This window comes from Dipodomys ordii, unplaced genomic scaffold, assembly GCF_000151885.1.
Source record: "Dipodomys ordii isolate 6190 unplaced genomic scaffold, Dord_2.0 Scaffold18, whole genome shotgun sequence".
Classification (NCBI taxonomy): domain Eukaryota; kingdom Metazoa; phylum Chordata; class Mammalia; order Rodentia; family Heteromyidae; genus Dipodomys; species Dipodomys ordii.
This window is the reverse complement of record NW_012267234.1, coordinates 6417934-6443424: the sequence shown is the minus strand read 5'-3', so window position 1 is coordinate 6443424 and position 25491 is coordinate 6417934. Positions and strand designations below refer to the sequence as shown.

General features: G+C 51.3%; 2 protein-coding genes across 2 annotated transcripts in view; one reads left to right on the top strand and one right to left on the bottom strand.

The window, feature by feature from the left end:
* Nucleotides 1-77: 77 nt before the first annotated feature.
* On the top strand, nucleotides 78-17127 carry Tk2 (thymidine kinase 2, mitochondrial). The gene is made up of 11 exons (XM_013012646.1): nucleotides 78-87; nucleotides 1515-1661; nucleotides 2351-2382; nucleotides 3505-3579; nucleotides 5158-5211; nucleotides 6376-6465; nucleotides 8133-8206; nucleotides 12419-12507; nucleotides 12990-13069; nucleotides 14467-14547; nucleotides 15580-17127. The coding sequence occupies exons 1-11, from the start codon at nucleotides 78-80 to the stop codon at nucleotides 15676-15678; spliced, it is 831 nt and encodes a 276-aa protein (XP_012868100.1). The 3' UTR covers nucleotides 15679-17127.
* Nucleotides 17128-21024: 3897 nt separating this feature from the next.
* Nucleotides 21025-25491, bottom strand: part of Bean1 (brain expressed, associated with NEDD4, 1) — a 26419-nt gene continuing 21952 nt past the window's right edge. The window contains exons 4-5 of the mRNA XM_013012828.1: nucleotides 22817-22976; nucleotides 21025-21370 (exon numbers count right to left, since the gene is read on the bottom strand). Of these exons, the coding sequence (XP_012868282.1) occupies nucleotides 21031-21370; nucleotides 22817-22929 (453 nt within the window). The 5' untranslated portion in view covers nucleotides 22930-22976 and the 3' untranslated portion in view covers nucleotides 21025-21030. The remainder of the gene's footprint in view (nucleotides 21371-22816; nucleotides 22977-25491) is intronic.

Here is a 25491-nt window from a genome sequence, read left to right as displayed (position 1 = left end):
GTTCGGCTGCGGTGGAGCGCCCCAGCCGCACGCAGCCTTCGGTATTAGTGATTGCTCAGAAGCTCTGCGGTTGGGAAATGGTGGCAGGTTTGGGGGAGGGGACGGCGATAGGTTAGGGAGGGAGGTGCAGGGAAAGTTGGCCCACACCTTGGATATCTCATACCTGCTTCGGATTTCCCTGGGTCTCCCGTCTGCTGTGCAGGAGTGGCAGGCTCCCCCTGGCACCCTCAGTCACATAGTGTCCAGGGTGGTTGAATTTAGATTACTTATCTACTCCAACCCTGGCTGGATTTTTTTCAATTCCGCTCTTATTTTAATTAGAACACAATGAAATCAAGATACAGATCTAATTTGGTATCTAGTCAATAAAGAAGGGACAGAGGGACCACATCAAGGAAGGGAAGGTGGAGCAATGATCAACAAGTAATGTACTCATTGCTTTGCTCAACTGTCACCCCTCTGTACAGCATCTTTACAATAAAATTAAAAAAAAGAATTTATTCACTAATGTGTAGTGTAATTTTACATGAATTAGTTCATGAGAATGGCAAAAACTCAATTAAAAGCTTCGCGGATACTTTTTAGATACTTCACTGGCTAAATAGTATTTATTTTCATAATACTGTCCCTTAAATTGTGGTCTTATGTTTCAACTAGACATCCAAAGAATTGCAAAATCTCCCCAGCTCTTGGAATTTCCTGGGTGAATTTCTTTTTCTCCCTGATTATAGGTGTGACTTACAAGCGTCCCCTCATTTTTTTTGGGGGGGAGTCGGTCATGGGTTTTGAACTCTGGGCCTGGGCGCTGGCCCTCAGCTCTTCAGCTCAAGTCAAGCTCTCTCTTACCACTTGAGCCTCAGCGCCACTTCCGGTTTTCTGGTGATTTATTGGAGATCAGAGTCTCATGGATTTTCCTGCCCGGGCTGGCTTTGAACCGTGATCCTCAGATCTCAGCCTCCCTAGCAGCTAGGATTACAGGCGTGAGCCACGGGGCACTCGGCTTCTTGTCTCCGATTAACCACCAGAAACACAGCATCGGCTCAAAGTGGTAGAGCACTAGCCTTGAGCGAAGAAGCTCAAGTGCCCAGGCCCTGAGTTTGAGCCCCATGACTGGACTGACAAAAAAAAAAAAAAAAGAATGGCTTTAATTCCAGGTGCCCCCGGCCTCCCCGCTCCCCGCAGTGACCCGCTCAGGGAAAAGGAGTGAAGATAGAGAGCCACTTTCAGGGTTGTTGAGACGCAATTAGGCACGTGCCAGCCAGGAGACGGAAGGAGTCTGAGATCACTCAAATGATCCGCAGAGAGTCGCCAATCAGTCCCAGAAACCAGCCATCCTCGTTCCAAGTGTTCTCACCTCACAGCCGGTGGTGCCCCGTCCGCCCCGCCCGGGATCCCTTCTATCCCAGCGAGTGGGAGAAAAGCGCCGAGGTCCCTTTAAGGCGGCGGCGGGGGCGTGGCTGGGGGCGTGTCGGGGGTGGGTGGGAGCGGGGCGGGCTCCGCCCCGGCACCGGAAGGAAGCGCGGGTTGCGGTCCGCGCCCGGCCATGCTGCTGCTGCGGTCGCTACGGGGCTGGGCCGCCGGGGCGCTGCGGGGCAGCCGGCCGAGGACCTCCGGGAGCCCCGCCTCGGGCTCCGGGCCTCGGTACCGCGCTTGGCTTCCGGGTAACTCGTGCCTGGCGCCCCCCGCGCTGGCGTCGCGCTGTCTCCCTGCGCCCCAACCCCTGGATTGGCGCCAGGGCCAGCTGGTCTCCCGCCCGCTGCCGGGGGGGGGGGTCGTGGGATGGGGTGCGGTTAGATTCCGGGTGCCTCGCTGGCGGTGGGATCCTTCCCTGCAGAAAGGAGACTCACTGCCCTCCTGGCCTCAGGGTGGCCTTCGCTGTGCTCAGGCTGCTGAGAGGTGTCCCACCCCACCTTCCAGGATCATGGGGAGCCATGCCAACCCCGGGTGGCCGTAATGGGCAGCCAGGGGCCCAGCCCTAAACTATCCTGGGCACTGGCTGTCCACCCTAATCGCTGACTGCAGGCCCCAGGGCCACCCTCCATCCCAGCCAAGAAAGGCATGGGGAATTGGAAAGGTTTAACATGCCCAGCCAAAGAATCCGAGCACCCGGGACAACGTGCCCACAGCACCCAGGCCCGGCTAAGCAGAGTCCCAGGGAGGTAGTCAGTGTCAAGCTCTCTTGCTCCACCACCAGCCCCTACTCCCACATTGAGGTCTCAGGGATGGAAAACATCTTTAGGTATGGGAGTGATTTATAACTATTATTGTTTAATGTGACAGTTTAGCAAATGAAGGCCTAGAAGAATGAGTTATTTAAAACAAACATTGATTTGCCTTTTCTTTTTTGTAGATAGAGAGAATGAAAAAGAGAAAAAGTCAGTGGTAAGTCCCGCTTGTGTGCACTCTCCACTGTAGGCTGAGTTTTTATTTCATTTCTTTGCGAGGAGGGGAGTGAAGGAGTATGCCCTTATAGTAAAAACAGAACCACAATGTGGGGGGGGGCTGGGAAGGTGGTTCAGTGGTAGAGCGCTTGCCTTGCATCCATGAGGCCCTGGGTTCAATTCCTCAGCACCACATAAGCAAAAAGAAAAAAGCCAGAAGTGGCACTGTGACTCAAGTGGTAGAGCACTAGCCTTGAGCTGAAGAGCTGAGGGACGGTGCCCAGGCCCAGAGTTCAGGCCCCATGACCAGACCCCCCCAAAAAAAAAAAAACCACAAGAGGATCTCCAGGGTTATGAAAATCGATTACCAGCCTCAGTCTCCCACCCCCAGTATGTCTGCACACATGTGTTCCTGTTCTCTAGATAGAGGGTGACTGCTGAAGCTGGATAGGGTGACTAGGAAAGCACTGGAAAATTCTTGCCCTGAGTAGGGAACGCTGCTTTCATTGGGTTGGGTTGTCTACTTGTGAGGGAAGGTCAGGGAACCATCACCTCCTACCACGCAGTGCTGAGGCTGATGGCTGGGAAAGGGATCAGAGAGAATCTATGAGGGTCTCCAGGTGTACGTTCATCATGAAGTGTTTTGGAGATGCTGGCTTTTAGGTCCTCTGGGTTGTTGGGCCTTCAACTGGAGACACCGTCACTTCCCTGGGTTTTCAATTTGGATGTGGACCGAGCCATCGGGTCTCCAGCATCAGATGACCTGTCATGGGATGGACAACCTTTATAATCACATGAGTGTATTTCCCTAGTTAATTCTCTCTCAGGTATTAAGCTCAGAGGCCCTTGACATTGGATTTGAATACAAGGATGCTCTAGCTGACTAGAACTGAGGCAATACTTTGGTCATCATTCCAGAAGCTCAGTTCCTCAAGGGAACTGGAAATGAGTAGCTCCACTGGCTGGGGATGGGGTTGTATGAGCAAAGGTTTCCTGAGGAGGGGAGTTTGATTTACCTGTCCAAGTCTTGCACTGAGTCATTCTGATGTTCACCTGAGTCCTTCCCTGTGCTGTGTTCCCCATGCTGCACTTGAAGCTCTAATGTGTATTTGTATCTTGCTAGATTTGTGTTGAGGGCAATATTGCAAGTGGAAAGACAACATGCCTGGAGTTCTTCTCCAACACGACAGACATTGAGGTATGGAGTTTGAGCTACTGGGTTTGAGAGAATCAGAAGAAGCTTGATGAAATAATTTATTCAGGGCATAGACCAATCCTGTCCAATAGAAGACAGGGACCCGCCAGTGCAAGCCACATATGTGACTGAACGCTTCTTGAAAAAAAAACAAAACATTTAATACACGACATCCCAAATGTGATATCACATTAACATACTGTCAACATGAAAATCATCAGTGAACTATTTTTTTTTTTTTTTACAATATGTCTTTGGGATCTGGTGTCATCTTGACTAGATTAAGGAATATGGTAATTCTTTCTAATCTGTGTTTGCACATGAGGTCAATCATGGTGACCTCATTATTTAACATTTAATCATGCTAAGTAAAAAATCCCAGGGTAAACAATTCCTATGGCTTAAATTTGTCCACTGTAGCAGGATGTGCTTGATGAAATTTCATTCCATCCCACACTTTCTCACTCAAGACATGAATCATCGCTTTGCCCACTTTACCTGTATTGTATGTGCTACCCTCCTGTAAGCTACACTGTAGTTATGTATTGTCAGATCAGCTACAGTGGTTCCAAAGCTCAAGAATAGCATTGCTGGCAATTTTATTACAGTATGTTGTTACTATTGTTCTGTTTTGATTGTTCCTTGTGAATCTGTTTGTGTCTAATATATAAAGTAAGCTTAATTATAGTATGTATGCATAGGACAAAACAGTAAATAGTGTTTGGTAAAATCTTTCATTCTGGGAAACATCTGCTTTGAATATGGAGAGACTTCTGTACCTAGAGAACTGGTCGCGTGTGTTTCTATGTGTCTGAACGGTATTTCCAGAGGAGATTGAGGTGTGAGTCAGGTGACTGAGTGGAAAAGATCCACCATCAGTGGGGTGAGGAGGAGAGGGAAGGCAACATTCAGTTGGCTAGAGACCTGGACAGAACAAAATGGAGAGAAGTTCTCCCTATCTTAGCATTAGAACTCTTTCTCCTGTTCTTAGAGGTCGGAACTCTAGACTCTCTGGTCTTGGGATGTCAGAACTTGGGTCCGAGGCCCCTGGGTTCCTGGGCCTTCAGCTGGAGACCTAGTTGCTTCCCTGGCTTTCAGATTTGGACGTGGACTGAGCCATCACTTCCAGCATCCTCAGGTCCCCAGCTTCACATGACCTGTCATTGGACCGAGTTCTCAGCCTCTGTAACTTCTTATTTCCCTTTCATGGATCTACCTCTGCAGTCGTATTGTGGATTCTGTTTCATATTGCCCCCTGACTAATATTCATGGCTAGTGTATTCTGGGGCCAGATCCTAGTTCCGGTGCCTGGTTCCAGGGGCCTTGTTGTATTCTGTGGTGTGAAAACCTCCGTTAGCTTTGGTCGGACACGGAGCCTTTAGACCTGGCCAAGGTTCAGTGGTTCTCAGGCTCTTTCTGGAGGTTGCACCGGGAGGCCCCATCTAGATGGAGTTGGGGCCTCACAGAGGGGTTGCTTGGCTGTTTGGCCCACTCTGAGCACCTGAACTTTGACACGCACACGAGCGCAGAGGTCAGAGCATGCAGCTCTCAGCAGCTCTCTCACCTTTTCTTCCTTTCCAGGTGTTGATGGAGCCTGTGCCCAAGTGGAGAAATGTTCGTGGCCACAATCCTCTGGTGAGTGGTTGTTTCCTGCCCAAAGCCTTCAATACCTGGGAGTGGTGGTACTAGAACCTGAGCAAAGCCTGCCTGGGCATTGTCCTCACTGTTTCCTGAGATATGTAGTTAGACAACAGGAGGGACAATCAAAAAATGGTGAATTGTAGTGTTCTGAAACCAAGGATCTCTGCAGTCTGTGTGGGTATATACAGAACTGAGGTACTTCATTTTGTCTGTCTCAACCTATCTCAAGTGGCTATCAGAACCTGTCTTTGGGCCTACTCTCCAGCACTTAGTCTGGAGCAAAGTAGCCAGATTCCTGTGAACTCGTGCTTTGGATGTGTGCTTAGCAATACCCAGGGACCAGTGCTGCCTCTGCCCACCCTGAAGCCACTTGTCTGCTTTCCCACGCTGCACTTAGAAAGTAGAGTTCATAGTGTGCATGCGACCCTTCTTCATTTAGAATACTCTGCTTGGCTTGCTTGAAAGAGCTAGATAGGGCTGAGCTGGTGAGGCATGCCTATAAGCCTAGCTATGTGGGAGGCAAAGACAGAAAGACCATGGTCTGATGCTAGCTGCACAAAAACCACAAGACCCTATCTAGATAAAAAGTGATGTATGAGCAGAGACCCAAACATGAGGAAGGGAGACTTCTGAGGAAGAATGTTCTAGTAGGTGTGGCAAGTTGCAAAGGCCCTGAGGAGGGCTCTGACTGGGTGTTTGCTGATCACTGTGGATGTGCTGTTGGAAGCTAGGTCAGCAAGAGGAGAGAGGATTTTAGTAATTCTCTAGCGTCCTGTGGGCCATACTGAGGATCTGGATTTCATTCTGAATGCAATGCAAAGCCCCTAGAAGGCTCAGAGAAAGGAGTGACAGGAACGGATTTAGGCTTAACTGGGTCACTGGGTGCAAAATAGCTGTCAGAAACTCAAAGAACATTTACTGAATGACTGAGTGCTTCTTCTCCAGGAGACACCTCTTGCTTGCTCTACCTGCCACTTGGTATCCTATAACCACCTTGCTGTCTGTGTCTGTCTGCCCTGTGCAGAGGGCCCCGTGGCTGTGCTAGGCCCGTCCTTCCGGGCCCGTCCTGTGTTATGTAGGTTCTTGAAGTAGTTTTTTCAGTGACTAGCGTCCTGAGGTGCCACTTGAATGCCAGGTGCTGCGTTCTCCCTTCTGCAGAGTCTGATGTACGGTGATGCCCGCCGATGGGGCCTTACGCTGCAGACGTACGTGCAGCTCACCATGCTGGACCAGCACACTCGTCCGCAGGTATGGGATGCCCCATCTCAACCTTCCCAAATGAGATTTCTTTCAAATTAGGGGGATGAGTGCCAGGGAGGGAGGTCTGACAGGAAGCCCAGCTAGGCCTGCAGTGCTGTGCAGCCTTCTCTGTCTATGGCAGGCTCCCTGAGGACTCATGTCCAGCGTCCCCCATCCACCCAGAGGGTCACCCTGAGCTCACAGCTCCAGGACCTAGGAACTTGTTGGAAATGCACATCCCCTCTCCACTCCACCCAGCTCCCTGCTGTCTGACCTACTGAGTTAGAAATTGCAGCCCAGCATCTCTGCTCTATCCAGCTGACCAGACACCCATGGGTGTCGAGTATCTCCATGTTCCAGAACCACTGATGTAACGTTCACCAGGTCTGGCTTTGAATTCATATTCTTAAAAGAAAGCATCTGATTGGTTCAGCTTGAGTCACATGGCTGGCTCTGGTTCCATGTTGGTGCTGGTGTAGAGACATAGGGTACCTGGTCACTGTGGATGGAAGAGACCGGGAACATATTGTAGCTTGCTGCAAAGACTCCAATTGGTACCTACCTGTAGGAAGAAGCTACAAGCCCATCTGAGATACCAGTGAGAGAGCTTCTTCTCCACACAGGGAGAAGCATTTAAGATAACTGTGTTACTTGATAAGATCTGGCCAGTGTTAATCTGCAAACACCTACTTAATCTGTTAATGCTGCCACAGCCATGGTGCCAAGCAGTTTGATTCAAGTGTGTGTAGACACCTATCTGTAGCGCTCCTCTCCTTCTATTGACATAGTCTGTAGCTTTTAAAATCAGAAGATGGGAGTGGAGTCTGAATTTCTCTCCCCCAATATTTCCCTATAATTGGTATCGATCAGAACATCTGCAGTTAGCCCGTTTCCCCTTGACTGGCCCCGTATTTCCCCAGTGGACACGCAGTTGCAAACCTAAATTGTATCTAGTGATATCTGAGTAGAGTAGGACTTGGGTGGAAATCTATTGCTAAGAAGGAAAACAGCAAGGGAGCTGAAAAAGAAGCAGAAGGAGGTGGCTGGACTGGGAGTCAGGGAAAGATGGGCTCCGGAGCCCATCTAGCACAGTGATTTCCACTGGGTGTGGAGGACATGTCCCCCTCCTGCTTCTCCAAGGGACACTAGACAAGAGAAAGTTCTGTGGAGGGCGTGAGCACCTGGCAGAGAGGGGTGATGTTCAGTCATCTTCCTTTGGGGTGCAGTCCTTCTGATTTTCATAGGCAGAGCCCCCCCAGAAGGTAGCCCTGACCCCAGCTGGCTCTGGTGATCTCCTTGTAAGCACATTCATCCTGTTCAGGGCTGACCTCTCTGCACTGGGTCTTCAGTGCATGGCATGTGGCAGTTTCTAGGCTTCCCACATTCCAGGTGAGCCTAGAAGATAGGGCAGCTGCTGGCATCCCACAACCTTGTGTGTTCCTGTGCTATCTTCTCTGTTCAGAGTGGGGACACGTCAGGGTGGTGGGTGGAGCAGAGTAGAGCCTTAGGGAAGACTGGGCTCTTCCTTGGGTCCTGATCCTGTGTCCTGTGGACTCTGGCCTCTCTGTATTCTGCAGAATGTGGGAACAAGTCTGATAGGGCCAGATGTGCTTTTCAGGGTATCCTGACTCCTCTTTTTCTCTGAATTGCTAGATCACTTTTTTATTTTCCTTTAGATGTCACCTGTTCGGTTGATGGAGAGGTCGATTCACAGTGCAAGATACATTTTTGTAGAGAACCTGTATAGAAGGTACATTAGTTTGCATGGTTGATAATTTATTGAACCACTCTTTGTTTATTTGTTTTTGTGGGTTGTGAAGCTTGAACTCTGGCTGTGGGAGCTGTCTCTGAGCTCTTTTGCTCAAGGCTAGCGCTTTTTCACTTTGAGCCATAGCACCACTTCCCATTATCTGGTGGTTAATTGGAGATCAGACTTTCCTGCCTGGGCTGGCTTTGAACCTAGATTCTTAGATCTCAGCCTCCTGAATAATTAAGATTACAGCATGAAGCACTGGTGTCCTTAAAAAAAAAATACTAGAATTTGAACTTAGTCTTGTGCTTACTAGAGAAGAGCTATAAGGCTCCTTGAGCGATGCCCCCAGTCCAAATGAATGCTTTCCTTTTTTTTTTTTTTTTGCCATTCGTGGGGCCTGAACTCTAGGCCTGGGCACTGTCCCTCAGATCTTCAGCCCAAGGCTAGTGCTCTACCATTTGAGCCACAGTGACACTTCTGGCTCTTTTTCTGCTTATGTGGCGCTGAGGAATCGAACCCAGGGCCTCATGCATGCAAGGCAAGCGCTCTACCACTGAGCCACCTTCCCAGCCCCCAAAAGGAATGAATTTTTGAAATGACATTGTTCATTCATTCAAGTATGGAGTACTGACTGTTGGGTCAGTTATTTGTTGCCTTAGCAATGCTGTGTAACAAGCAGTCACAGGTCAGTGAGGGTGGTTGGCTAGAGCTAGTGAGATGGCTGGGGGTGGGCTGAGCTAGGATGGACTTGGCTAAGGCTGACCAGGGCAGCTCATCTCTCTTCTTGCTTGCCATCCTTTTGGGACCAGAAGGAAGCCTGGGTGTTCACATCTTCTGGGGATGCCAGGATCTCCTGGTAGACAAAATACTATGACCAAGATGGCTGTACTCATGTCAAGCTGGATCCCCATGGTGGTTTTGGGTCTGCATCACATGGAGCATAGAACTGCGTTTGGCTAGATCATTCGCCCTTACCTGGAGTGTGTACAAGAGCTCAGCCAGATCATGGCTGAGGTACCAGCCCTGCCCCAGACTTGTGTTTCTAGGAAATACAAGGGACATTTCCTAGTGCACTGTAGGGGAGTCAGTTGCGATCCCTTCAGGCCTGTACTTGGTATTCTTCTCAGGAGCCCTAGCAGCTTTGGATAGGGACCTGTGGGGACCTGGAGGAAGGGGGCATGGCAGACACAGCCTTGCTGTCGGCAGTTGAAGGCTTGGGTTCCCAGAATAATCTGGAATTCTGCATCTCAATAAAAGCAAAATTTCTCTAAGGATATCCTTGCGCTTGTGAAGAAATCACCTGGGGGAGAGCCCCAAGTTTTCTACCTGCCCCATTCCTCAGCCAGGTTAGGGTGGGTAGAAAGAGGCAATTATGTCCTTGTGAGGGGGTTGTGTTAATTGCTGAAGAGGAAGATCTGGTTACAGGGTGTCTTGAAAGATGGGAACTTGGGAGGTGTGGCCACCAGGCAATGGAAAGCCGCAGGTGGTGAACAAGCGTCAAGAGGCCACACAGGCCATTGTGTTGCCAACCCTGTGGGCTGAATAATTGCATGCGGAGGTTTTACAAGGTTGCTGCCTGGGTCTCCTTTCCTCAGAACAGAAGTGAAGGAATTGAGTGGGGCCCAGCTGGGGACAGGGCCCTGGCTGACTCACCTGGCATGTTGGGACAATGAGTAAGTCCTCCCACCTCCCCTGCTGGCCCTGTGGTGTGGACCCTCCTCTGCTCTGGTCCCCACCAAGGACTTTCAGTTCGCAGACCCGATGGGTTTTGGGGCCAAGCAGGGCTTGCCCAGACAGCATTGGGCCTAACTTTCCTTAGCCTCAGTTTTCCTCCTCTCTGAGTTGGAACTAAACCTGGCCTTATAAAGAAGAAATAATTTATACAAACTAGTGTTTGACTGGGAGATTATTTTCTTGCTTGTTTGCTTGGGGTGGAGGAGACACAAAATCTTACTACCTGGTGCAGGCTGGCTGGCCTAGAAGTAGTGATCTTGATGTAACTGGATTCAGGTCCCTAGGTTTTGTGGCCAGAAGGTCCTTGATCTCATTGAAGAAAAATTCATGGAGCTACTCAGAGGAGGCTTTAAGTGGGCTTATGAAGGCAAAGCAGAGTGAAAAAGCCAAAATATCCCTTCCAGATAGGCAGGTAGTCATGCTAAAGAGGGAGCACTGGGGGGTCCCAAGACCTCAAAGTTTGTATTGGGGTTTGTTGTCATGGGGGCGGTCCATCCTGGAACACTGGGTTAATGTATCACCAACTTCCAGAGACTGGATCGTCTAACCATGACACACTTTCCACAGGCTGTCATATCAACAGTCAAGCCAGTCTTCTCAGCCTCCTTTCCTAACGCACGGTCTAACTCCTGTATCACTCCTGCGTCAGCCTCCAGAGCTGGGATCACAGGCTTGACCCACCACACCTGGCCTTAATGTAGTTTCTTAAACATCACATCCTCTTGACTGAACTAACTGGAACCTGACAAAGTCGCCAGAACAATGAGGCGCTCCCTGGCTCAGTTAATGGACTAGGTTGATTTGGTGCCTCTGGCTCCATTTTCCTGTTCCATGTCTTGTTCCTGACCTTGGTATGACTCCTTTGTGGTGACAGGATCGTTGTGGCGTAGCATGCTTCTGATTGGCTGACAGGAAAGAGCAGGTGTCATGCCAACTGTGTGCCCCTCAGCCCCTCAGCCCTTTGGCCCATGCTCCCCCTTCATTGGTCCAGCTTGTGCTCTTAAGGCAAGGAGATGCCCTACACTTCCCAAGGCTCGAGGTGGGGCTGGGTGTCTGGCAGCAAGGCCATGTCCTGAAGAGGAAATGGGCACGGAGGCAGCCTCAGGTCTTTGCCTTAGAGGTGGTGCCTGCAGGTCATCGTGCTTGAGCCCCCTCTGCACTTCCTCCCACTCCTGCTCCCCTCCCCTCCGTGGTTTCTACTTCTTCTGCTCCTAACCAGGTCATTGCGGATCATATTAATTGCTTTCCCATCAGGCTCAGTTCTGCCCTGCAGAGAGCATCTGATGGTCCCAGAGTCAAGAGAGAGTGTCCTTCTCCAGTGTGTACCAGACCTTGTGTTTGGATCCCACTGGAAGGCTGCTTGTGTCCTTGGTCTCCCAGAACTCCTCCCTCCCACCTTTTCATCTTCTCACTTATTCCCATCTCCCACCCCTCCCAATGGGGCTGGAGTTGGTCCACACATGGGCAAAGACTAGTCACTTCTCCCACCCATCAGAAGCCCTGGCTTGTTTGCTCTCCCCATGTCTAGCCTGGCCACAACCAGAGCCAAAAGGATTTCCCACAGGAAGGATTCCTCTCCAGGCCCTGTGGTGGCTCCTCCTGCTTCTGAGCCTGTGCCCTGTGGCTACTGCCATCCCTGTCTTTCCCTGTCCAGTCCATGTCCTCTCAGGGCAGAGGATGCTCAGGATGCCAGGACTAGTCCTCTTCCTTTCTTACTAAGCTAACATTTAAAACATGTAATAATGCCCCTCCCTTCCCACTCTTGACTTGAGAACGAACATGTTATTAAAATGTAGAAAATACAAAAAGATACAAGGAAAAAAAACCCACCAAGTGTCTTATAGTTCTTAAGCGCAGAGAAAAGCTGTTAATGCTCTGGCGTTTGGCTTTCTAGCTGTTTCAAATCAAATGGATGAATATTTTTGAAACTCTGGCCGGGGTCACACTGTGTACACAGTTTTATGTCCTGCTGTGTTCACTGAGCATTGGATTTGGAGCATTTCCCATGTTATTAAGTATTGCTCACCATCTTCCCCCAGTTGCTGCATGGTTTTTCTGGTATATAGATAGATCAAGATTTACTTTGTCATTTATTTTAATTGTGCTCTAGTGAACACCCATGATTCTTTCCACAAAAGAAGTTTCAATGAGGGAAATTGATTTGCTGCTCTATCTCCCAACTTGAATGCTGTCTCCATTCTCAGGGGACAAACTTCAAAGCGCCCTTCTGTGCTTGGAGTTCAGATTCCAGGTGCATTCTTCAGTGCCATGTCTCTCGCTGGCATTGTGCTGCACACCATCCCCTGCAGTGAAGATCAGAATCACCCAGGGTCCTGGCTTACCACACATCCAGCATTGTGCCAGGTGCACTTGGTGATGCCCTTCTACAAAAGGCACCCGTGGCTGTTTTTTGGGGACTGGCACAGCCCAGAAACTTCCTCACAGGTACTAAAGCCCTTACAATTTTCACTGCAGTGGGAAGATGGCGGAAGTGGATTATGTGGTTCTCTCAGAATGGTTTGACTGGATCGTGAGGAACATAAACGTGTCTGTGGATCTGATCGGTAAGACGGTCACCCCCTGCCCCTGCCTGCCAGTGCCCCTGGACACTCAGGATCCGGCCCTGCAGGGATGTGGTGAATCCCATCTTCTCCCTAGGGGCAGACAGAAGGCAGGGGTTTCTGCCCATCCCACAGAAGGGCTTTGGCCTTGACCCCTAAGCTGCCCTCTCCTGGTCCCACACCTCCCAAGCTGGGTTTTCTGGATTGTGGAGGACAGAAACAAACTGGACATGTATACTGAGGGCTCTGTCCCGTCCACGGGTGGAATTGCTTTCATTCTCACAGTGACCCTGTGGAGCTGGAATATCAGATGGGAATGGAAATGTGGGGATGAGGCCAGTGGCAGTCAGGAGCTGGCCCTCTGGGCTGAGGCTCCAGCTCAGCCCTTTGGCTCTTCTCCATCCTGAGCCCATGCGCCTTCCTTGGCTTTTACTCAAGTCATATGTAGAGTAATAAAAGCCTTTTTTTTTTTTTTTAAACCTCAGTTTATCTCCGGACCACTCCTGAGATCTGTTACCAGAGATTAAAGATGAGGTGCAGGGAAGAAGAGAAGGTCATTCCCCTGGTAAGAGGTCAGAGACAACCGGAAACCACCTCCAACCCCACCAGCTTCCCCTCCACCATGCTGCTGACCCAGGAAGGGTTGCGGGAGGGTAAACTCGGACTTCCTCTATGGTTTTGTTCCACGTCCGATGGCCTGGTGCAGGCTTCTGAACCACTGATCGCAGAGGCCCCCCCCCCACCCCCCGGCTTGCCTGGGCAGTGCCAGGCCCTGGAGACTGCCAGGCCTGTGTGCTCCTCTGGATCCTTACTAGAGTGTGAGTTCTGGGAGAGTAGAACCCAGCCTCTCACTCCCTGCTGTGGTTTGTGTTTAGTTAGCAAAGTGCCGCATGTGCATGGTGCTCAGTCCTGTTACTTTGAACCCAGAGCAGGGCAGCCTTGCCTGTTGGGTAGGGTTCTGGCTTAAGGTCACATCGAGTCTCACTGAGGCTTGGTTCCGTTTCCCCTCCCATGGTCCCTCATTCTCCAAATCTCCCTCCGAAATCCAGCTTCCAGCAACAGGTGTAATCCCAGTGCAGAATGACACTCATGCAATTGCCCAGCTCAGGACCCTCAGAGCCTCACACTCTCTACAAGTCCATGTAGGAGGACCCCGTATGACCTGTCCCAGCTGTCTGTGGCATTGTCTCTCAGCTCCCTGCCTTCCATGCTGTGGCCACAAGGAACCAGTTGTGGGTCATACACACAGGTGACACCATGGAATTATGAAAATGTGCTTTGGTGCAATGCTTTCCTCCACCTTCAAAGACCAGCTCAGATGTCACTTCCTCCAGGAAGTCTTCCCTGACCTTTTCTCCTCCATTGTGTCTCCCTGCCCCTTGGGCTTGCTTAGGACTGTGTACTGATGGTGTTGGTTTATGTCTTTGCTCCTCAACCCTCGTTAAGCCCTGAGTTTTTACAGAGCTGGATCTCACTCTGTGTCCTCAGTATGTGAGCTGGTACTTGGTAGCTGCTCAGTTAATACTGAACTGAATACCTCATGAGTATTCAGAGGCTGGGCAAGCATTTAGTGGGATGTCATGTGACCCTGGGCTCAGGATAAGCTGGACTAAAAGGCCTGCTTCACCCTGAGTCCTCACCCAGCCAGGTTTTACCCTGGACCAGTGAGATATATTCTGGCCATGAAGACTTCAATCTGGGCAGCTCCTTTGAAGTCCCAGAGACAGGAGTGATAGGGGGACGGTGTGTCATGGGCTAGGCTCTCATGTGGGCACCACAGCATGTGATGACCCGGATGTTCCCAAGAAGTTCCACATCAGGAGTCCTTAATTCTGACAAGGTCTGTGTACAGACGTGGTCAAGGGAAAGCTTGGTGATAGGCCGCTGCAGGCTGGGGGCTGGGGGTGGGGGTTGTTCCCCTTGTTACTCCTGACAGCCTTAGCGCCTTCATTTCTCCGGCAGGAGTACCTGGAAGCCATTCACCGGCTGTATGAGGAGTGGCTCATCACTGGAGGTCTCTTCCCCATAGAGGCCCCGGTCCTGGTAAGTCAGGACTTCCCCAGGGAGGGCGAAGGGGTGTCAGCCATCCTGTAGATGGAGGTGGTCCTTGGAGGAGGGAGGAAAGGACTTCTTAGTCCCCATTTTTCTTTAGCTGAGTCTCAGAGTGACTCCGACGCACCTGAGGGAAGGCCACCTGTCCCAGTCCATGACACCTGCTGCTTTAGCACTCTGTCACCCAGTGTCAGCTGCAAATGGAGCCTCTGTGCCTGGGTTTGGACCTTTGGGGGGGGGGGTGGTCCCTTTGCTGTGACCTTCCTTCTTCAGTGAATGACACAGCCTCAGTTTACCTTTGTTGGTGACTCTAGGTCATCAGAAGGCATATCAGTGGCTATGCTGGGCTGTGGCATGGTGGTGCCCTTGGGTGGTGCCGAAGTGTGCAGGGATGTTTGCCTGACCCTTGCTGCCTTTCAGTTCCGGTGCTGGCCTTCCTTTCCTCCGTGGCCTTCCTTTCTCTTTGCAGCCATGCATTATTTCTAAGGGCACTGGTGCATCTGCCTCAACATTTCCTGCTGCCTATCCCCTATGCTCTGACTTGCTCTACCCTATTTTTTTCAGGCGGGCTGTCAGAATCTGAGGCTGTTACATGAAAAATAGGAGGATCAAGAACTTTTTGTGCATGGCCTTGGAATGTACACTCTTTTGGATGTTACAGTCTTGGTGCTGTTGGCAAGGGACATATGGGGGGGGAGGGATTTTAAAAGCCTTTTATTAGAAAAAAAATTAGAGGTTGTAAAATGATGAGAGAGGCTGGGATGTAGCCTAGCCTATGGGAGGCTCTTCACTCCATCCCCAAGATCGTAGGGAAACTAACAAAAAATACCAGCGGAGAAACAGCATTCATGAGCCCCCTACAAGGAAAGCCTAGTTCAGGGCAGACCGCCTTAGAGCTGGGGCTTTCACTGCAGCCTTCCCTGCCTTTCTGCCTGCATCCTTGGTTTCTGTACCTTTCCTGCCTCCCGAGGGAAGACGGTGTGGAGGTCCACACAGCTTGTGACCTGTGTGTTTCATTTCCAGGTGATGGAGGCCGACCACGACATGGAGAAAATGTTAGAGCTCTTTGAACAAAACCGGGCCCGGATATTCACTCCGGAGAACTGGAAGCATGGCCCATAGGGTGGGAAAGATCTGTAGGATCATGGCAGGAAGTTGCCTGCAGCTGCCAAGGTAGCTGTTAGGAACAATTAGAAAAAAAAAAAATCTCTTAGGATAGCCTCTTACCTGGCCAGATTTATTTTCCTAACGGCCTTTTCTCTTTGGCCGATGTCTTTATCGTGGGACCAATGGACTTATCTGTCATGCCCTTTGGGATTTGCAGCTGCTCATCCATAACCTCTCATGGCTTCCCACTGCCCGGTCCCGTCTCTGAAGCCCTTAGGCAGAACACCTGTTGTAAACCAGTGTCAGACTGTTTTCAGACTACCCAGCAGGGTGAGGAAGCAATCTTACATATCCTAGGTACGGATTCGCAGTTTAGAGAGGTCCAGGGACTCTCCTAAGCCACCCAGCCAGTGCACACAAAAGCCAGCACCATTGGTCTGGGCTGCCTCATCTTGAGCTCTGTTCCCTACCATCTTGCCGCTGCCTGCTGTAACCTCTCACATCTTTGTGGGGGAGAGCTGACAGTACATGGAGCTGATCTCACCCTCCCAATTTTGACCAGCTCTCAAGGACACAATCAGAATTTCTAGACCTTCATAAAACTGTGCTGTTTGGTTCTGGCCCAGTGATGCGTGATTTCTTGGCGCAGAGTTGCTGTAGCCTCAGCCCCCTGCTCATCTGGAAGTGGACAGCCACGGAATAGGCAAGAAAATAGTCAGGGCCTGGCTGTTCAGCCCACTGCCAAGTTGGGGTCAGCCCAGCTTGTGGCGCTCCCTTATTTCCTTATGTTCCAGGAGCTTTGCTCTTGGAATTACTGTCTTGAATTAAGTCTTTTGAAATGTTTTTCCATCCCAGGGGACATCTCAGGGCATAGAGCATGACGCCATCTTTACTGGACCAGAAGATAGTTTAGTTTTACTCAGCTGTAGCAGCACTGAGGGCTCAGCTATATCTTGAAATGAATGGGAAGCAAGAGGAAGGAAGAACATCCCCTTTGGGAGGTAGTTAACAGGAAAAGGATCTTGAAGTGTTGCTGCTCCTGGCTTTCTGGAACAGGGTGGAGAGCCCCCTAAGACAGCACAGCACTGGGAACGGTGACTGTGTGGCTAGTTGCAAATGAGGATTCCCTCCAACCCTCCCCCCAAATGTGGACATCTTCCCAAAGGGTACCAGGCACACCTTGTGGTCTAGCCCCAGAGAATGCTAATAGGTCAAGGATTCTAGTTCTGGGTCCTGTCTGGACCAGTTCTTGAATCTCGTCAACAGAAACTCAAATGCTGCTAATTAGCTAGAAAAGGGAGGAAGGCAGGAACCTTAGTACCAGAAACCCTCACATATTGGGACCATCTTTGGGAGTTGACAAACAGTCCAGTACATTTCCCCCTTGGCTCAATTTGAGCATTTGTTTTGGGAGAAATGTGATTTTCTTCTTGCTTATGGTAGCCAATAAATCCATCACCTAAACCCTGATGTTCATTTTTGAGCACTTCCTAAGCCAGGGACTTCAGCTCTCTTTGCCATTCTTATTTAAAAACCATGTTTCTTATCTCTTTTTTTGGTGTGTGTGTGTGTGTTGCTGGGAATTGATCCTGGTGTGTGTGTGTGTGTGTGTGTGTGTGTGTGTGTGTGTGTGGCTGGGAATTGATCCTGGGCCCTCATCTGTGCTAGGCAAGCACTCTACCGCTGAACTACATCTGCAACCTTCCCATGCCTTGACACCTGTGCTTGTCGCCATGTGGTCACTGTCTGCCTCTGGCCTTGGAGTTGATAGGTAGTGCCTGTACCTATTAGGGAACATGGCAGAGCCTGCCATTCTGTGAGTGGCCAGCTCTCCTCGCTTCCTCCTATTGTCAATGTTTGGCTCCTTCTCTCCAGAGTGAGCATGTGACTCAGGTCCACCCAATCAGCTACGGCCAATCAGAGACTCTCCAGGAAGTCATTCTGTGACCCCAGTCACAGCCAAGGATACTGCTCTCCATCACAGTCACAGGCATTCAGAGACTACCCCTTGCTGAGTTGTGGGCCTGTGGGCCTGGCGCGACCACCAGAGCAGCAGAGATGAGGCAGTCCCAGCCCCTTAGAAGGCGGTCAGTTGTGTGACAGAGGCTGTGACAATGGCCTGAACAACACAGCCCTAGGGTTCCTTGCAGACCAGTTGGGTGGGCGCAACTGTGTTGCACCCCTGAGGGTAGACATACCAAGGCCCTAAATTCACACATACCAGCCTGGCCTGGGTAGGTCCTGGGCTTGTGAGGATCAATGTGAGGTCCAGCAGAGCACAGCTGGGGACTGAAGATTCATCACCGGTGGCAATGGGGACAGCTGAGCGGGAGCATGGGCGATTGTAACACCTGAGTATGCATGTGGGGCACTGGGTGATGACGTCACACTGGAGGGTATCCTGGGGTCTCGAGGAGGCTGGGAGGCAGGTTATACCTGAAAATGGAATGCTTCCAATGGATTCAACCTCACAGAACGCCCAAGGATAGAAGACAAGCCCAGGATGAAAATGATAAGTTTGGTCCACAGCTAGGAGTATCAATGGGCAGGGGATTTCATTTTATTTTTTTGGGTCCAGTCGTAGGGCCTGGACTCTGGGCCTGGGCGCTGTTCCTCAGCTCTTCAGCCCAAGGCTGACACTCTTCCACTTGAGCCACAGCACCACTTCAGGCTTTTTTTCTTTATGTGGTGCTGAGGAATCAAACCCAGGGCCTCATGCATACAAGGCAAGCGCTCTACCACTGAGCCACCTTCCCAGCCCCCAGCAGAAGATTTCAAAGTGGGCAAGTTTCCTTACTCTTAATAGCAGCCTTGTTTTACCCGAGCAGTGGCAACAAGCAGCCAGCAGGTGGCAGTGCTAGCTCAGAGTATGAGTAATGGGTTGGGCCCATTCCCCAGTAGTCTACTCTTTAGGACTGAACCCCAGTGTCAGGCACTTGAGGGTCTAGGGCATAAGATGGAGTGGGGAGGATGTCTGATAGAGGATGGGAACCAGTGATCAATGGCCAGAGCCACGGTTTTATTTATTTTTGGTGCTTCAGAGTCTGGCCTTGAGGGTTTATGCTCAAGGCTAGAGCTCTACTACTTTGAACCACAGCTCCACTTTCAGCCTTTTGTGGTTAATTGGAGATAAAGAGTCTCATGGTCTTTCCTACCCACGTTGGCTTTGAACCACGATCCACAGATCTCAGCTTCCTGAGTAGCTAGGATTGTACGTGTGAGCACCCAAGTCAAGGACATGGTTTTTAAAGAAAGCACAGAAAAGAAGGAGAATGAGGGGGGAAAGCCAAGTGAGAATGTTGAGTCTCTGACTTCAAGCCCCACTACTAGCACCAAAACAACAGTAGCAGCAACGCCACCACCAAAGCAACAACAAAACAAAAGAAACAAGAATTCCTGTGACTTTCCCTGTACAGGAGCACTGAGCTTAGCAGGCGACAAGGGCTTCAGTGTCTCAGACCTGTCAGATCACAGGAAGCTTTCCTGCTGGGAGACAGATTTACAGATCACTGCTGCTTAGGGGATTCTTTCCCTTTCAATCTGCCTTGGACATATGACCCTTCATTGCTCTTTGCAAGCAGTTACATCTTGCTACATTTTAGATAGGATATATTTATTTTAGACACAGAAAAGATACATCATTGCTTATTCAGCTTCCAGGAGTCCAGGAACAAGAAAAGCTGTTGGGTTCTGACACTGATGTAGGCAGGGAGTCCTGAAAACAGGCTGTTTCTTAAGAGTCTCATTTGAAAGGCTATCTACTACAGTGTAACAGACAGGTATTTTTGCCTGGAAAGCAGTAGACCATAAAGGTGGGCAGAGCTGCTTGTAAACAAGGTCCAGGATGCTTCACACAGGATGCTACAGAACCTCTGGGTTCAGCTCTGTACTGGAAGAAGGGCTATTTCTTCAGAAAAGAATACTGAAGCTCTCCTTCCTCACCACCCCTTTGCTTAAGAAAGGGATTACAGAATTAATTATCTTAGCCCTTCATTAGAGGAATTGAAGTGAGGGAGGAAGATGAATGGGGGGGCATCTACTGCTTAGGAAGGGGTGGAGGGAAGCCAGACACCCTGCTCCCTGCTGGGGGCAGATGCTGGCTGGGGCGTTCTAAAGATGCTCAGCCACCACCATCGGCAGGCAGGCCAGGTCCTCAGGGATCATCCCTGATCCCTACGTGGTTTTGGATGTTGATTGCTGGAGTTCAGAGGTCAAATCTGAACCTTTCCAGAACCAGGCTGGCCTTGTAAATCCTGTAGGGAGACCCAGCAGTAAGGTTGAGACACTGGTCCTCTGGTGGTGCCAAGGTGGATTTTTTGTTTTTGTTGGGCCTGGGCCTTGAACTCAGAGCCTGGACACTGACACAGTGCTCAAGGCTAGCACTTTACCACTTTGAGCCACAGCACCACTTCTGGTTTTCTGTTGGTTAACTGGAGATAAGAGTCTCATAGACTTTCCTGCCCAGGCTGGCTTTGAACTGTGATCCTCAGATCTCAGCCTCCTGAGTAGCTAGGATGACAGGCACCCGGGTGGCTATCAAGGTGGTTTTGATGAAGCTGTTGACCCCTGTATTTCGACTGAGTTCATATCTATGACCTGCTACCCAGCCATTCGTGCTCAGGCTGTCTGGCTTGGGGAGGCGTTGATGGAGTGACAGGCCCTTATTTGGCATGGGCACTCCTGGACAGCATTGTGGCCAGGCTACCCAGACAGAGATGGTGGTTTTACCTTCTTTGAAGCCATCAGTCCTGGGGCAATGGTTGAATGAATAGAGAACCATATACCTTCACCCCTGTACACCCAGGGCCTGCTCCAGCCTCTCTAGCTCGGGGTGGGTTGCTGAGATCATCCCCTAGCACCTCCACACTGAGGGTGTTGAGTTGGGGTGGGTTGTGAGGGACCTCCACATCATGCCTGAGCCCCCAGATCTGTGCCCTGCCCCCCCCTGGAAGTGGCAGAGTGGAGTGGCGAAGAGTGTCTCTTCTGCCCTAGAGGTGAGAAATAGGCACAGCACACGGCAGAGGACAAAGTCTGGGGCAAGGGCCGGGAACAGGCAGCTGACCAGGGCTGGCCAAGAAGTGTCTGGAGGAGAAAGAGAACTCAGGTGTGGTCCACCTAGTGAAGCCTGCGAAACGAAGAAAAAGCTGGGTGTTCAGCTTCGATGCTCCCCTTCTCCCATGGATGGACTCACAGCCACCAGGCTGGGAACAGGAGGTGGGGACTGCTTCATCTGAATGGATTCGAACCCTTGGCAGGTAGTTTTGTGGGTGGGTGGCCTACGTGCACACACAACCACACTGAGGGGGGCTGGTCAGGGTGTGCCCGTGTAGCATCGTGTGTCTGTGTGTGCTGGAGGAGGTGGCTCATTCACACAGCCCTCTCTGGGCTGGAAGCTGGAGTCCAGCGCGGGGTGGGCCACCCCGGTGAGTTCCTTGGCCCTGGTTCTGATCCTGGCAGCGGCAGCAGGTCCGATGGGGAGCGGACTCCACACACAACCTCATAAGGTGGCAGTGTGTCCATGGAGACAGTGTAGAGGCCGCCCTGGCCCTGGGTCCTCTGCTCCTGCTGGTGTTGGCTGTGGCTGTGGCCGCTGCCTGAATCGGGGGCACCATTGAGTGTAGGGCAGGAGTCGGTCAGCGAGTAGGGTGGGGGTGCATCCGTGGGAACATAGAGCTGAGTGGCCCCCGGCCCCACACACTCCTCGTAGCTACAAAAGAAGAGGAGTCCACGCTCTTAGTGGTGGGAGTGTTGCTCCCCTAGCCACAGGGATGCGCTGCCCACCCGCCATAGGCCTCCTGAGAGCTCCAGGGAGACCCCACTCTGCTCCTTGGGGCCCTAAGCAGATCTCTGCACCTGTCTGGGAGGTTATCATGTAAGGCGATGCCCAGCTGTGGGTGAGAGTCATGGGCACAGCTGCCGCTGAGATTCAGGAAGGGGTCTCAGGGCCTCAGGCCCCACTGAGCCCATGAGTATGGGTTAAGAAGCGTCGCCTCTGCAGCTGCCCCTGGTGGGGGAGGGGGAGGAGCGGGAGGGGGAGGGGGAGACACTTGTCCAGGTGAAGAAGTGATGATGGGCAGTATACCTGCGAGTGATGGGAGCAGAGGGCTCACAGGCTCCCTGAGAAAAGTCCCTCACCCTTGAACAGGGCCTAATGGCCCCAAGTGCAAGCTGGACACACTGACTTCTGTCCCAAAGGTGGTAGTTTGAGATTCTTCCAGACCAAGGAGCTGGGACTTGGGTGCTCCACCCCCAGAGCAAGGACCTAGTTTCCAGAAAGCCTCCTGGCCATCCTCCCTTCCCTCTGCCCCATCTGCAGGAGCAGTTCACGTAGCTCCTCCTTCAGGTTCAGGATCCACTTCCTTGGCTGGAAACTTGGGGTGATTCCCCCCCGTCCCCCCCTCCCCGGCCCTGGATTTCTTGGGAAGAAGGTATTGATGATACGGGGGTGTGGCTCAGAGCAAAGTCTGTCTCCCAGGGGGCTCAGCTACCCTGGCCTCTGTGTGTGTGTGTGTGTGTGTGTGTGTGTCCATCAAAAATTAAGGTGGGTAGGAAGTGGGGCTGGCCGGAGGGTGGGGAGGATGGAGTTCTGGCTGAGAACTTGGTTCATCTCAAATAGAGGGCCAGGCTGGGGGGTTTCATCTTGCTTTGGGCTAACTGGAGACACATCACCTCCTTCACTGCCACCATGAGGCCTGCCAGGCCATAGGGGCTTGTGACACCTGCAGCTCTGAGGTGGCCTGGCCTTGGGGACCAGGATGGGCTCCTGATGTTGTACACAAGCACGGCAGACTTTTCTCCTGAAGCAGGCATTGAACTGTTCTACCCCTCACCCCCTACCCCAGAGGCCCACGAAGCTGCTGTGGGATCACCCTCCAAACTGCAAGGCTTTCTGATCCTTCTCCAACAGCCGGAGGGAGCTCTGCTTGCCTCTGTTGGTGGGTTCTGGTGACACCCACTAAATCTCATCCAGCTTCAGGGGGACCTGCTTTGTCAGGAGGGCTGAGTTGATGGCCATGCTCACTGAGGTCTTTTAATTTTTGCGGGGGCGGGGAGGGGAGAGTGTTGGGGGGGTAGGGACTGCTGCTATTCCCAAGAGGGGCTTTGGTGTCCAGAGCCCTGCCCCTCACAGCCCCGCCCCTCACAGCCCCCTTACCCTGGGGGAGAGTCTGGGTACAGCTCTCTGAGCACCGTGGCATCCACATCCCCATCTGAACTGATGTCCAAGGGTGGGGGCCAGTCTTCGGCAGGGCTGCAGGTATAGTGCATCCTTCGGCTGGAGCGGCTGTGTGTGTGTCCAGTATGTCCGTCTGACACTGCAGGGAACAGAGCAGCAGCCACAGGGGCCTCAGTCCAGGGCTGAGTGTCTCTCCTCCTGGGTCTAACTGAGACCACCAGGACTCTGATGTCCCCAGCTGACCACCCCCTTTGCACGCATAGCTGTCTATGTCCCTAGCCAAGTCCCCAGAGTTGGAGTACCTCTGTTGTGCTGGGGGTAGGGTGTGGGTGATAGGGCGGAAGCAGGGATGGCCCTGGCTTGGGGGCTCCCCTGGTGGAAGGCAGTCTGTTCGGGGACAGCCCTGTACTGAGTGGTGGAGCTGGGGGCTGGGGAGAAGAGACAGGCTTGAAGAAAGGGCAGGCTTTCTGGAGGAGGTGCTGCTGGGGTTGAGTCCCTGGCGGATTAGCTGGGGAAGAAGGGAGGAAGGGAACAGGACACTGGAGTCAGAGAAGGAGAGGAGAAAGAAAAAAAAATGAAGATGTGGGAGAACAAGGAGCCTTAAGCTGTGCCATTAGCTCTGGAAGTGAAAGTCAGGGAGATGCTGGTTAGGGCAGAGCCTCTGGAGTCTCTAGGATCAAGTTTCCCCATTGCTGCTCCAACCACACACCATTCCCATTGGGTATACTGGGGGACAGGCGGCTGCTGGTGACTCCATGTACTACTCTTTCTTATGTTGTTGGTGAGTACACACACACACACACACACACACACACACACACACACACCAGCATACATCAGCACACTAACGGCTCTGAAAAGTTCACTAAGAAATATAGGGAACTGCCAGGTGCTGCTGGCTCATGCCTGTAATATGAGCAACTCAGAAGGCTGAGATCTGAGGATCACGGTTCAAAGCCAGCCTGGGCAACAAAGTCTGTGAGACTCTTATCTCCAATAAACTACCAGAAAATCAGAAGTGGCACTGTGGCTCAGGCAGTAAGAGTGCTAGACTTGAGCTGAAGAGTTGAGGGACAGCAGCACCCAGGCCCAGAGTTCAAGCCCCACCATTGACCAAAAAGAAAATAAAAAACATAGGGAACTGTGCTTATCCAGCATCTGACCACACAATATTATTTTTCTTTCTCTCTTTCTTTTCTTCCTGGTGCTTGAATTCAGGGCTTTGTGCTCTTGATTCTGCTCTACTACTTGAGCCACACCTCTATTTCTGGCTTTTAGATGGTTCATTGGTACCCAGGCTGGCTTTTGAACCACTACCCTGAGATCTCAAACTCCTGTATAGCTGAAATTACAGGTATAACCTCCGCTGCCTGGTCTTCTAAGCAACTCTACCTCCCGGTTTATGATAGGTATTCCTGAGGGTTGCGAAGATGGCTGAGGTCTGAGACCTCCCCAACTCCTCAATAGTTCAGATGTGACTCCTCCCCTTTGGGGTGGAGCTTGGCATTGAGCCCATTCTATAGGCTAAGAAGCTAGGGCTCAGTGTCACATGCCAAGTAAAGTTTTCAGGTGGAATTCCTGCAGCCTGTACAACTCCAGAGACTTCCTGTCTCCTTAGCCTCCTTTTTCTCCCCCTCTTGGGAGTGGAAAATCCCAGACACGAAGCCTCATCTGCAGATCTAATTCTAGTGTTATATATGGTGACATGGAGAAAACTCTCAAAGGAAAGTATTCCAAACATGCATGTTATTTGTGGCTGGCTCTGCTTGGACAGCATGGCGCATGCCCCTTATTTACTCCTTTAGATTGTCTGTACGTTCAAGGTTCCGCACAATGCATTCAGATCACTTGGCTAACAGGATAAACGAACCCTATCCCATATGCTGTGTGGAAGGAGTGGACGTGAGGGTTCTTTTTTGTAGATGTGCCAGCCGAACCATGGACATTTTGGAAGGACTTTGAGAAGAACCCTGGAAAGCAGCACAAAACAGTGGAGTCAGGGCTGAGTCGGAGGCTTCTGGGCTCCTGTGCTCATCCTGGGTGCTGCTAGCACAGCTGGATCATGGTGGTACCTGGTCTCCAGGAGGAAGGTGTGAATGTTCCGGGCGAGAGACCTGCCTCAAACTCAGGCCAAAGCAGGACAGGAAGCCTGGTCCAGGCAAGGCTCTCAGCTTCTGGGGAGCTCTGGGTGGGTGTGGGGGGGGACTATGCTGGCTGAGCTGCTCACATGTGTTCCATCCACACACACTGACCTTTCTTATGACCTTTTCCTTTTAATTTTATTTTCTTTTGCAGTAGTGGGGTTTGAACTCAGGATCTAGTGCTTGCTAGACACATGCTTTCCTATCTGACCCACTTGGCCAGCCTTTTTTTTTTTTTTTTTTGCTGCTGGTTATACCTGGGACTCCTATTTGTGTTTCCCCATGTAGCTGGAAAGATAGCCATGCACCACCACATGGTTGAGAAAGGGTCTTTTGAACTTTTTGCCTGGGTTGGCTTCAAAGTGTGATATTTCCAATCTTTGCCTCTCAACTAGTTAGGATTACAGGTTTGAGCCACCATATCTGGTTTCCCTCCCTCCCTCCCTCCCTCTCTTCCTTCCTTCCTTCCTACCTTCCTTCCTTCCTTCCTTCCTTCCTTCCTTCCTTCCTTCC

Bases quoted from the DNA above. Each gene is read 5' to 3' on its own strand.
- Tk2 (XM_013012646.1), top strand. The intron at 1,662-2,350 runs GTAACTCGTGCC...TCTTTTTTGTAG, and splicing joins GTACCGCGCTTGGCTTCCGG to ATAGAGAGAATGAAAAAGAG. The intron at 14,548-15,579 runs GTAAGTCAGGAC...TTTCATTTCCAG, and splicing joins CCATAGAGGCCCCGGTCCTG to GTGATGGAGGCCGACCACGA.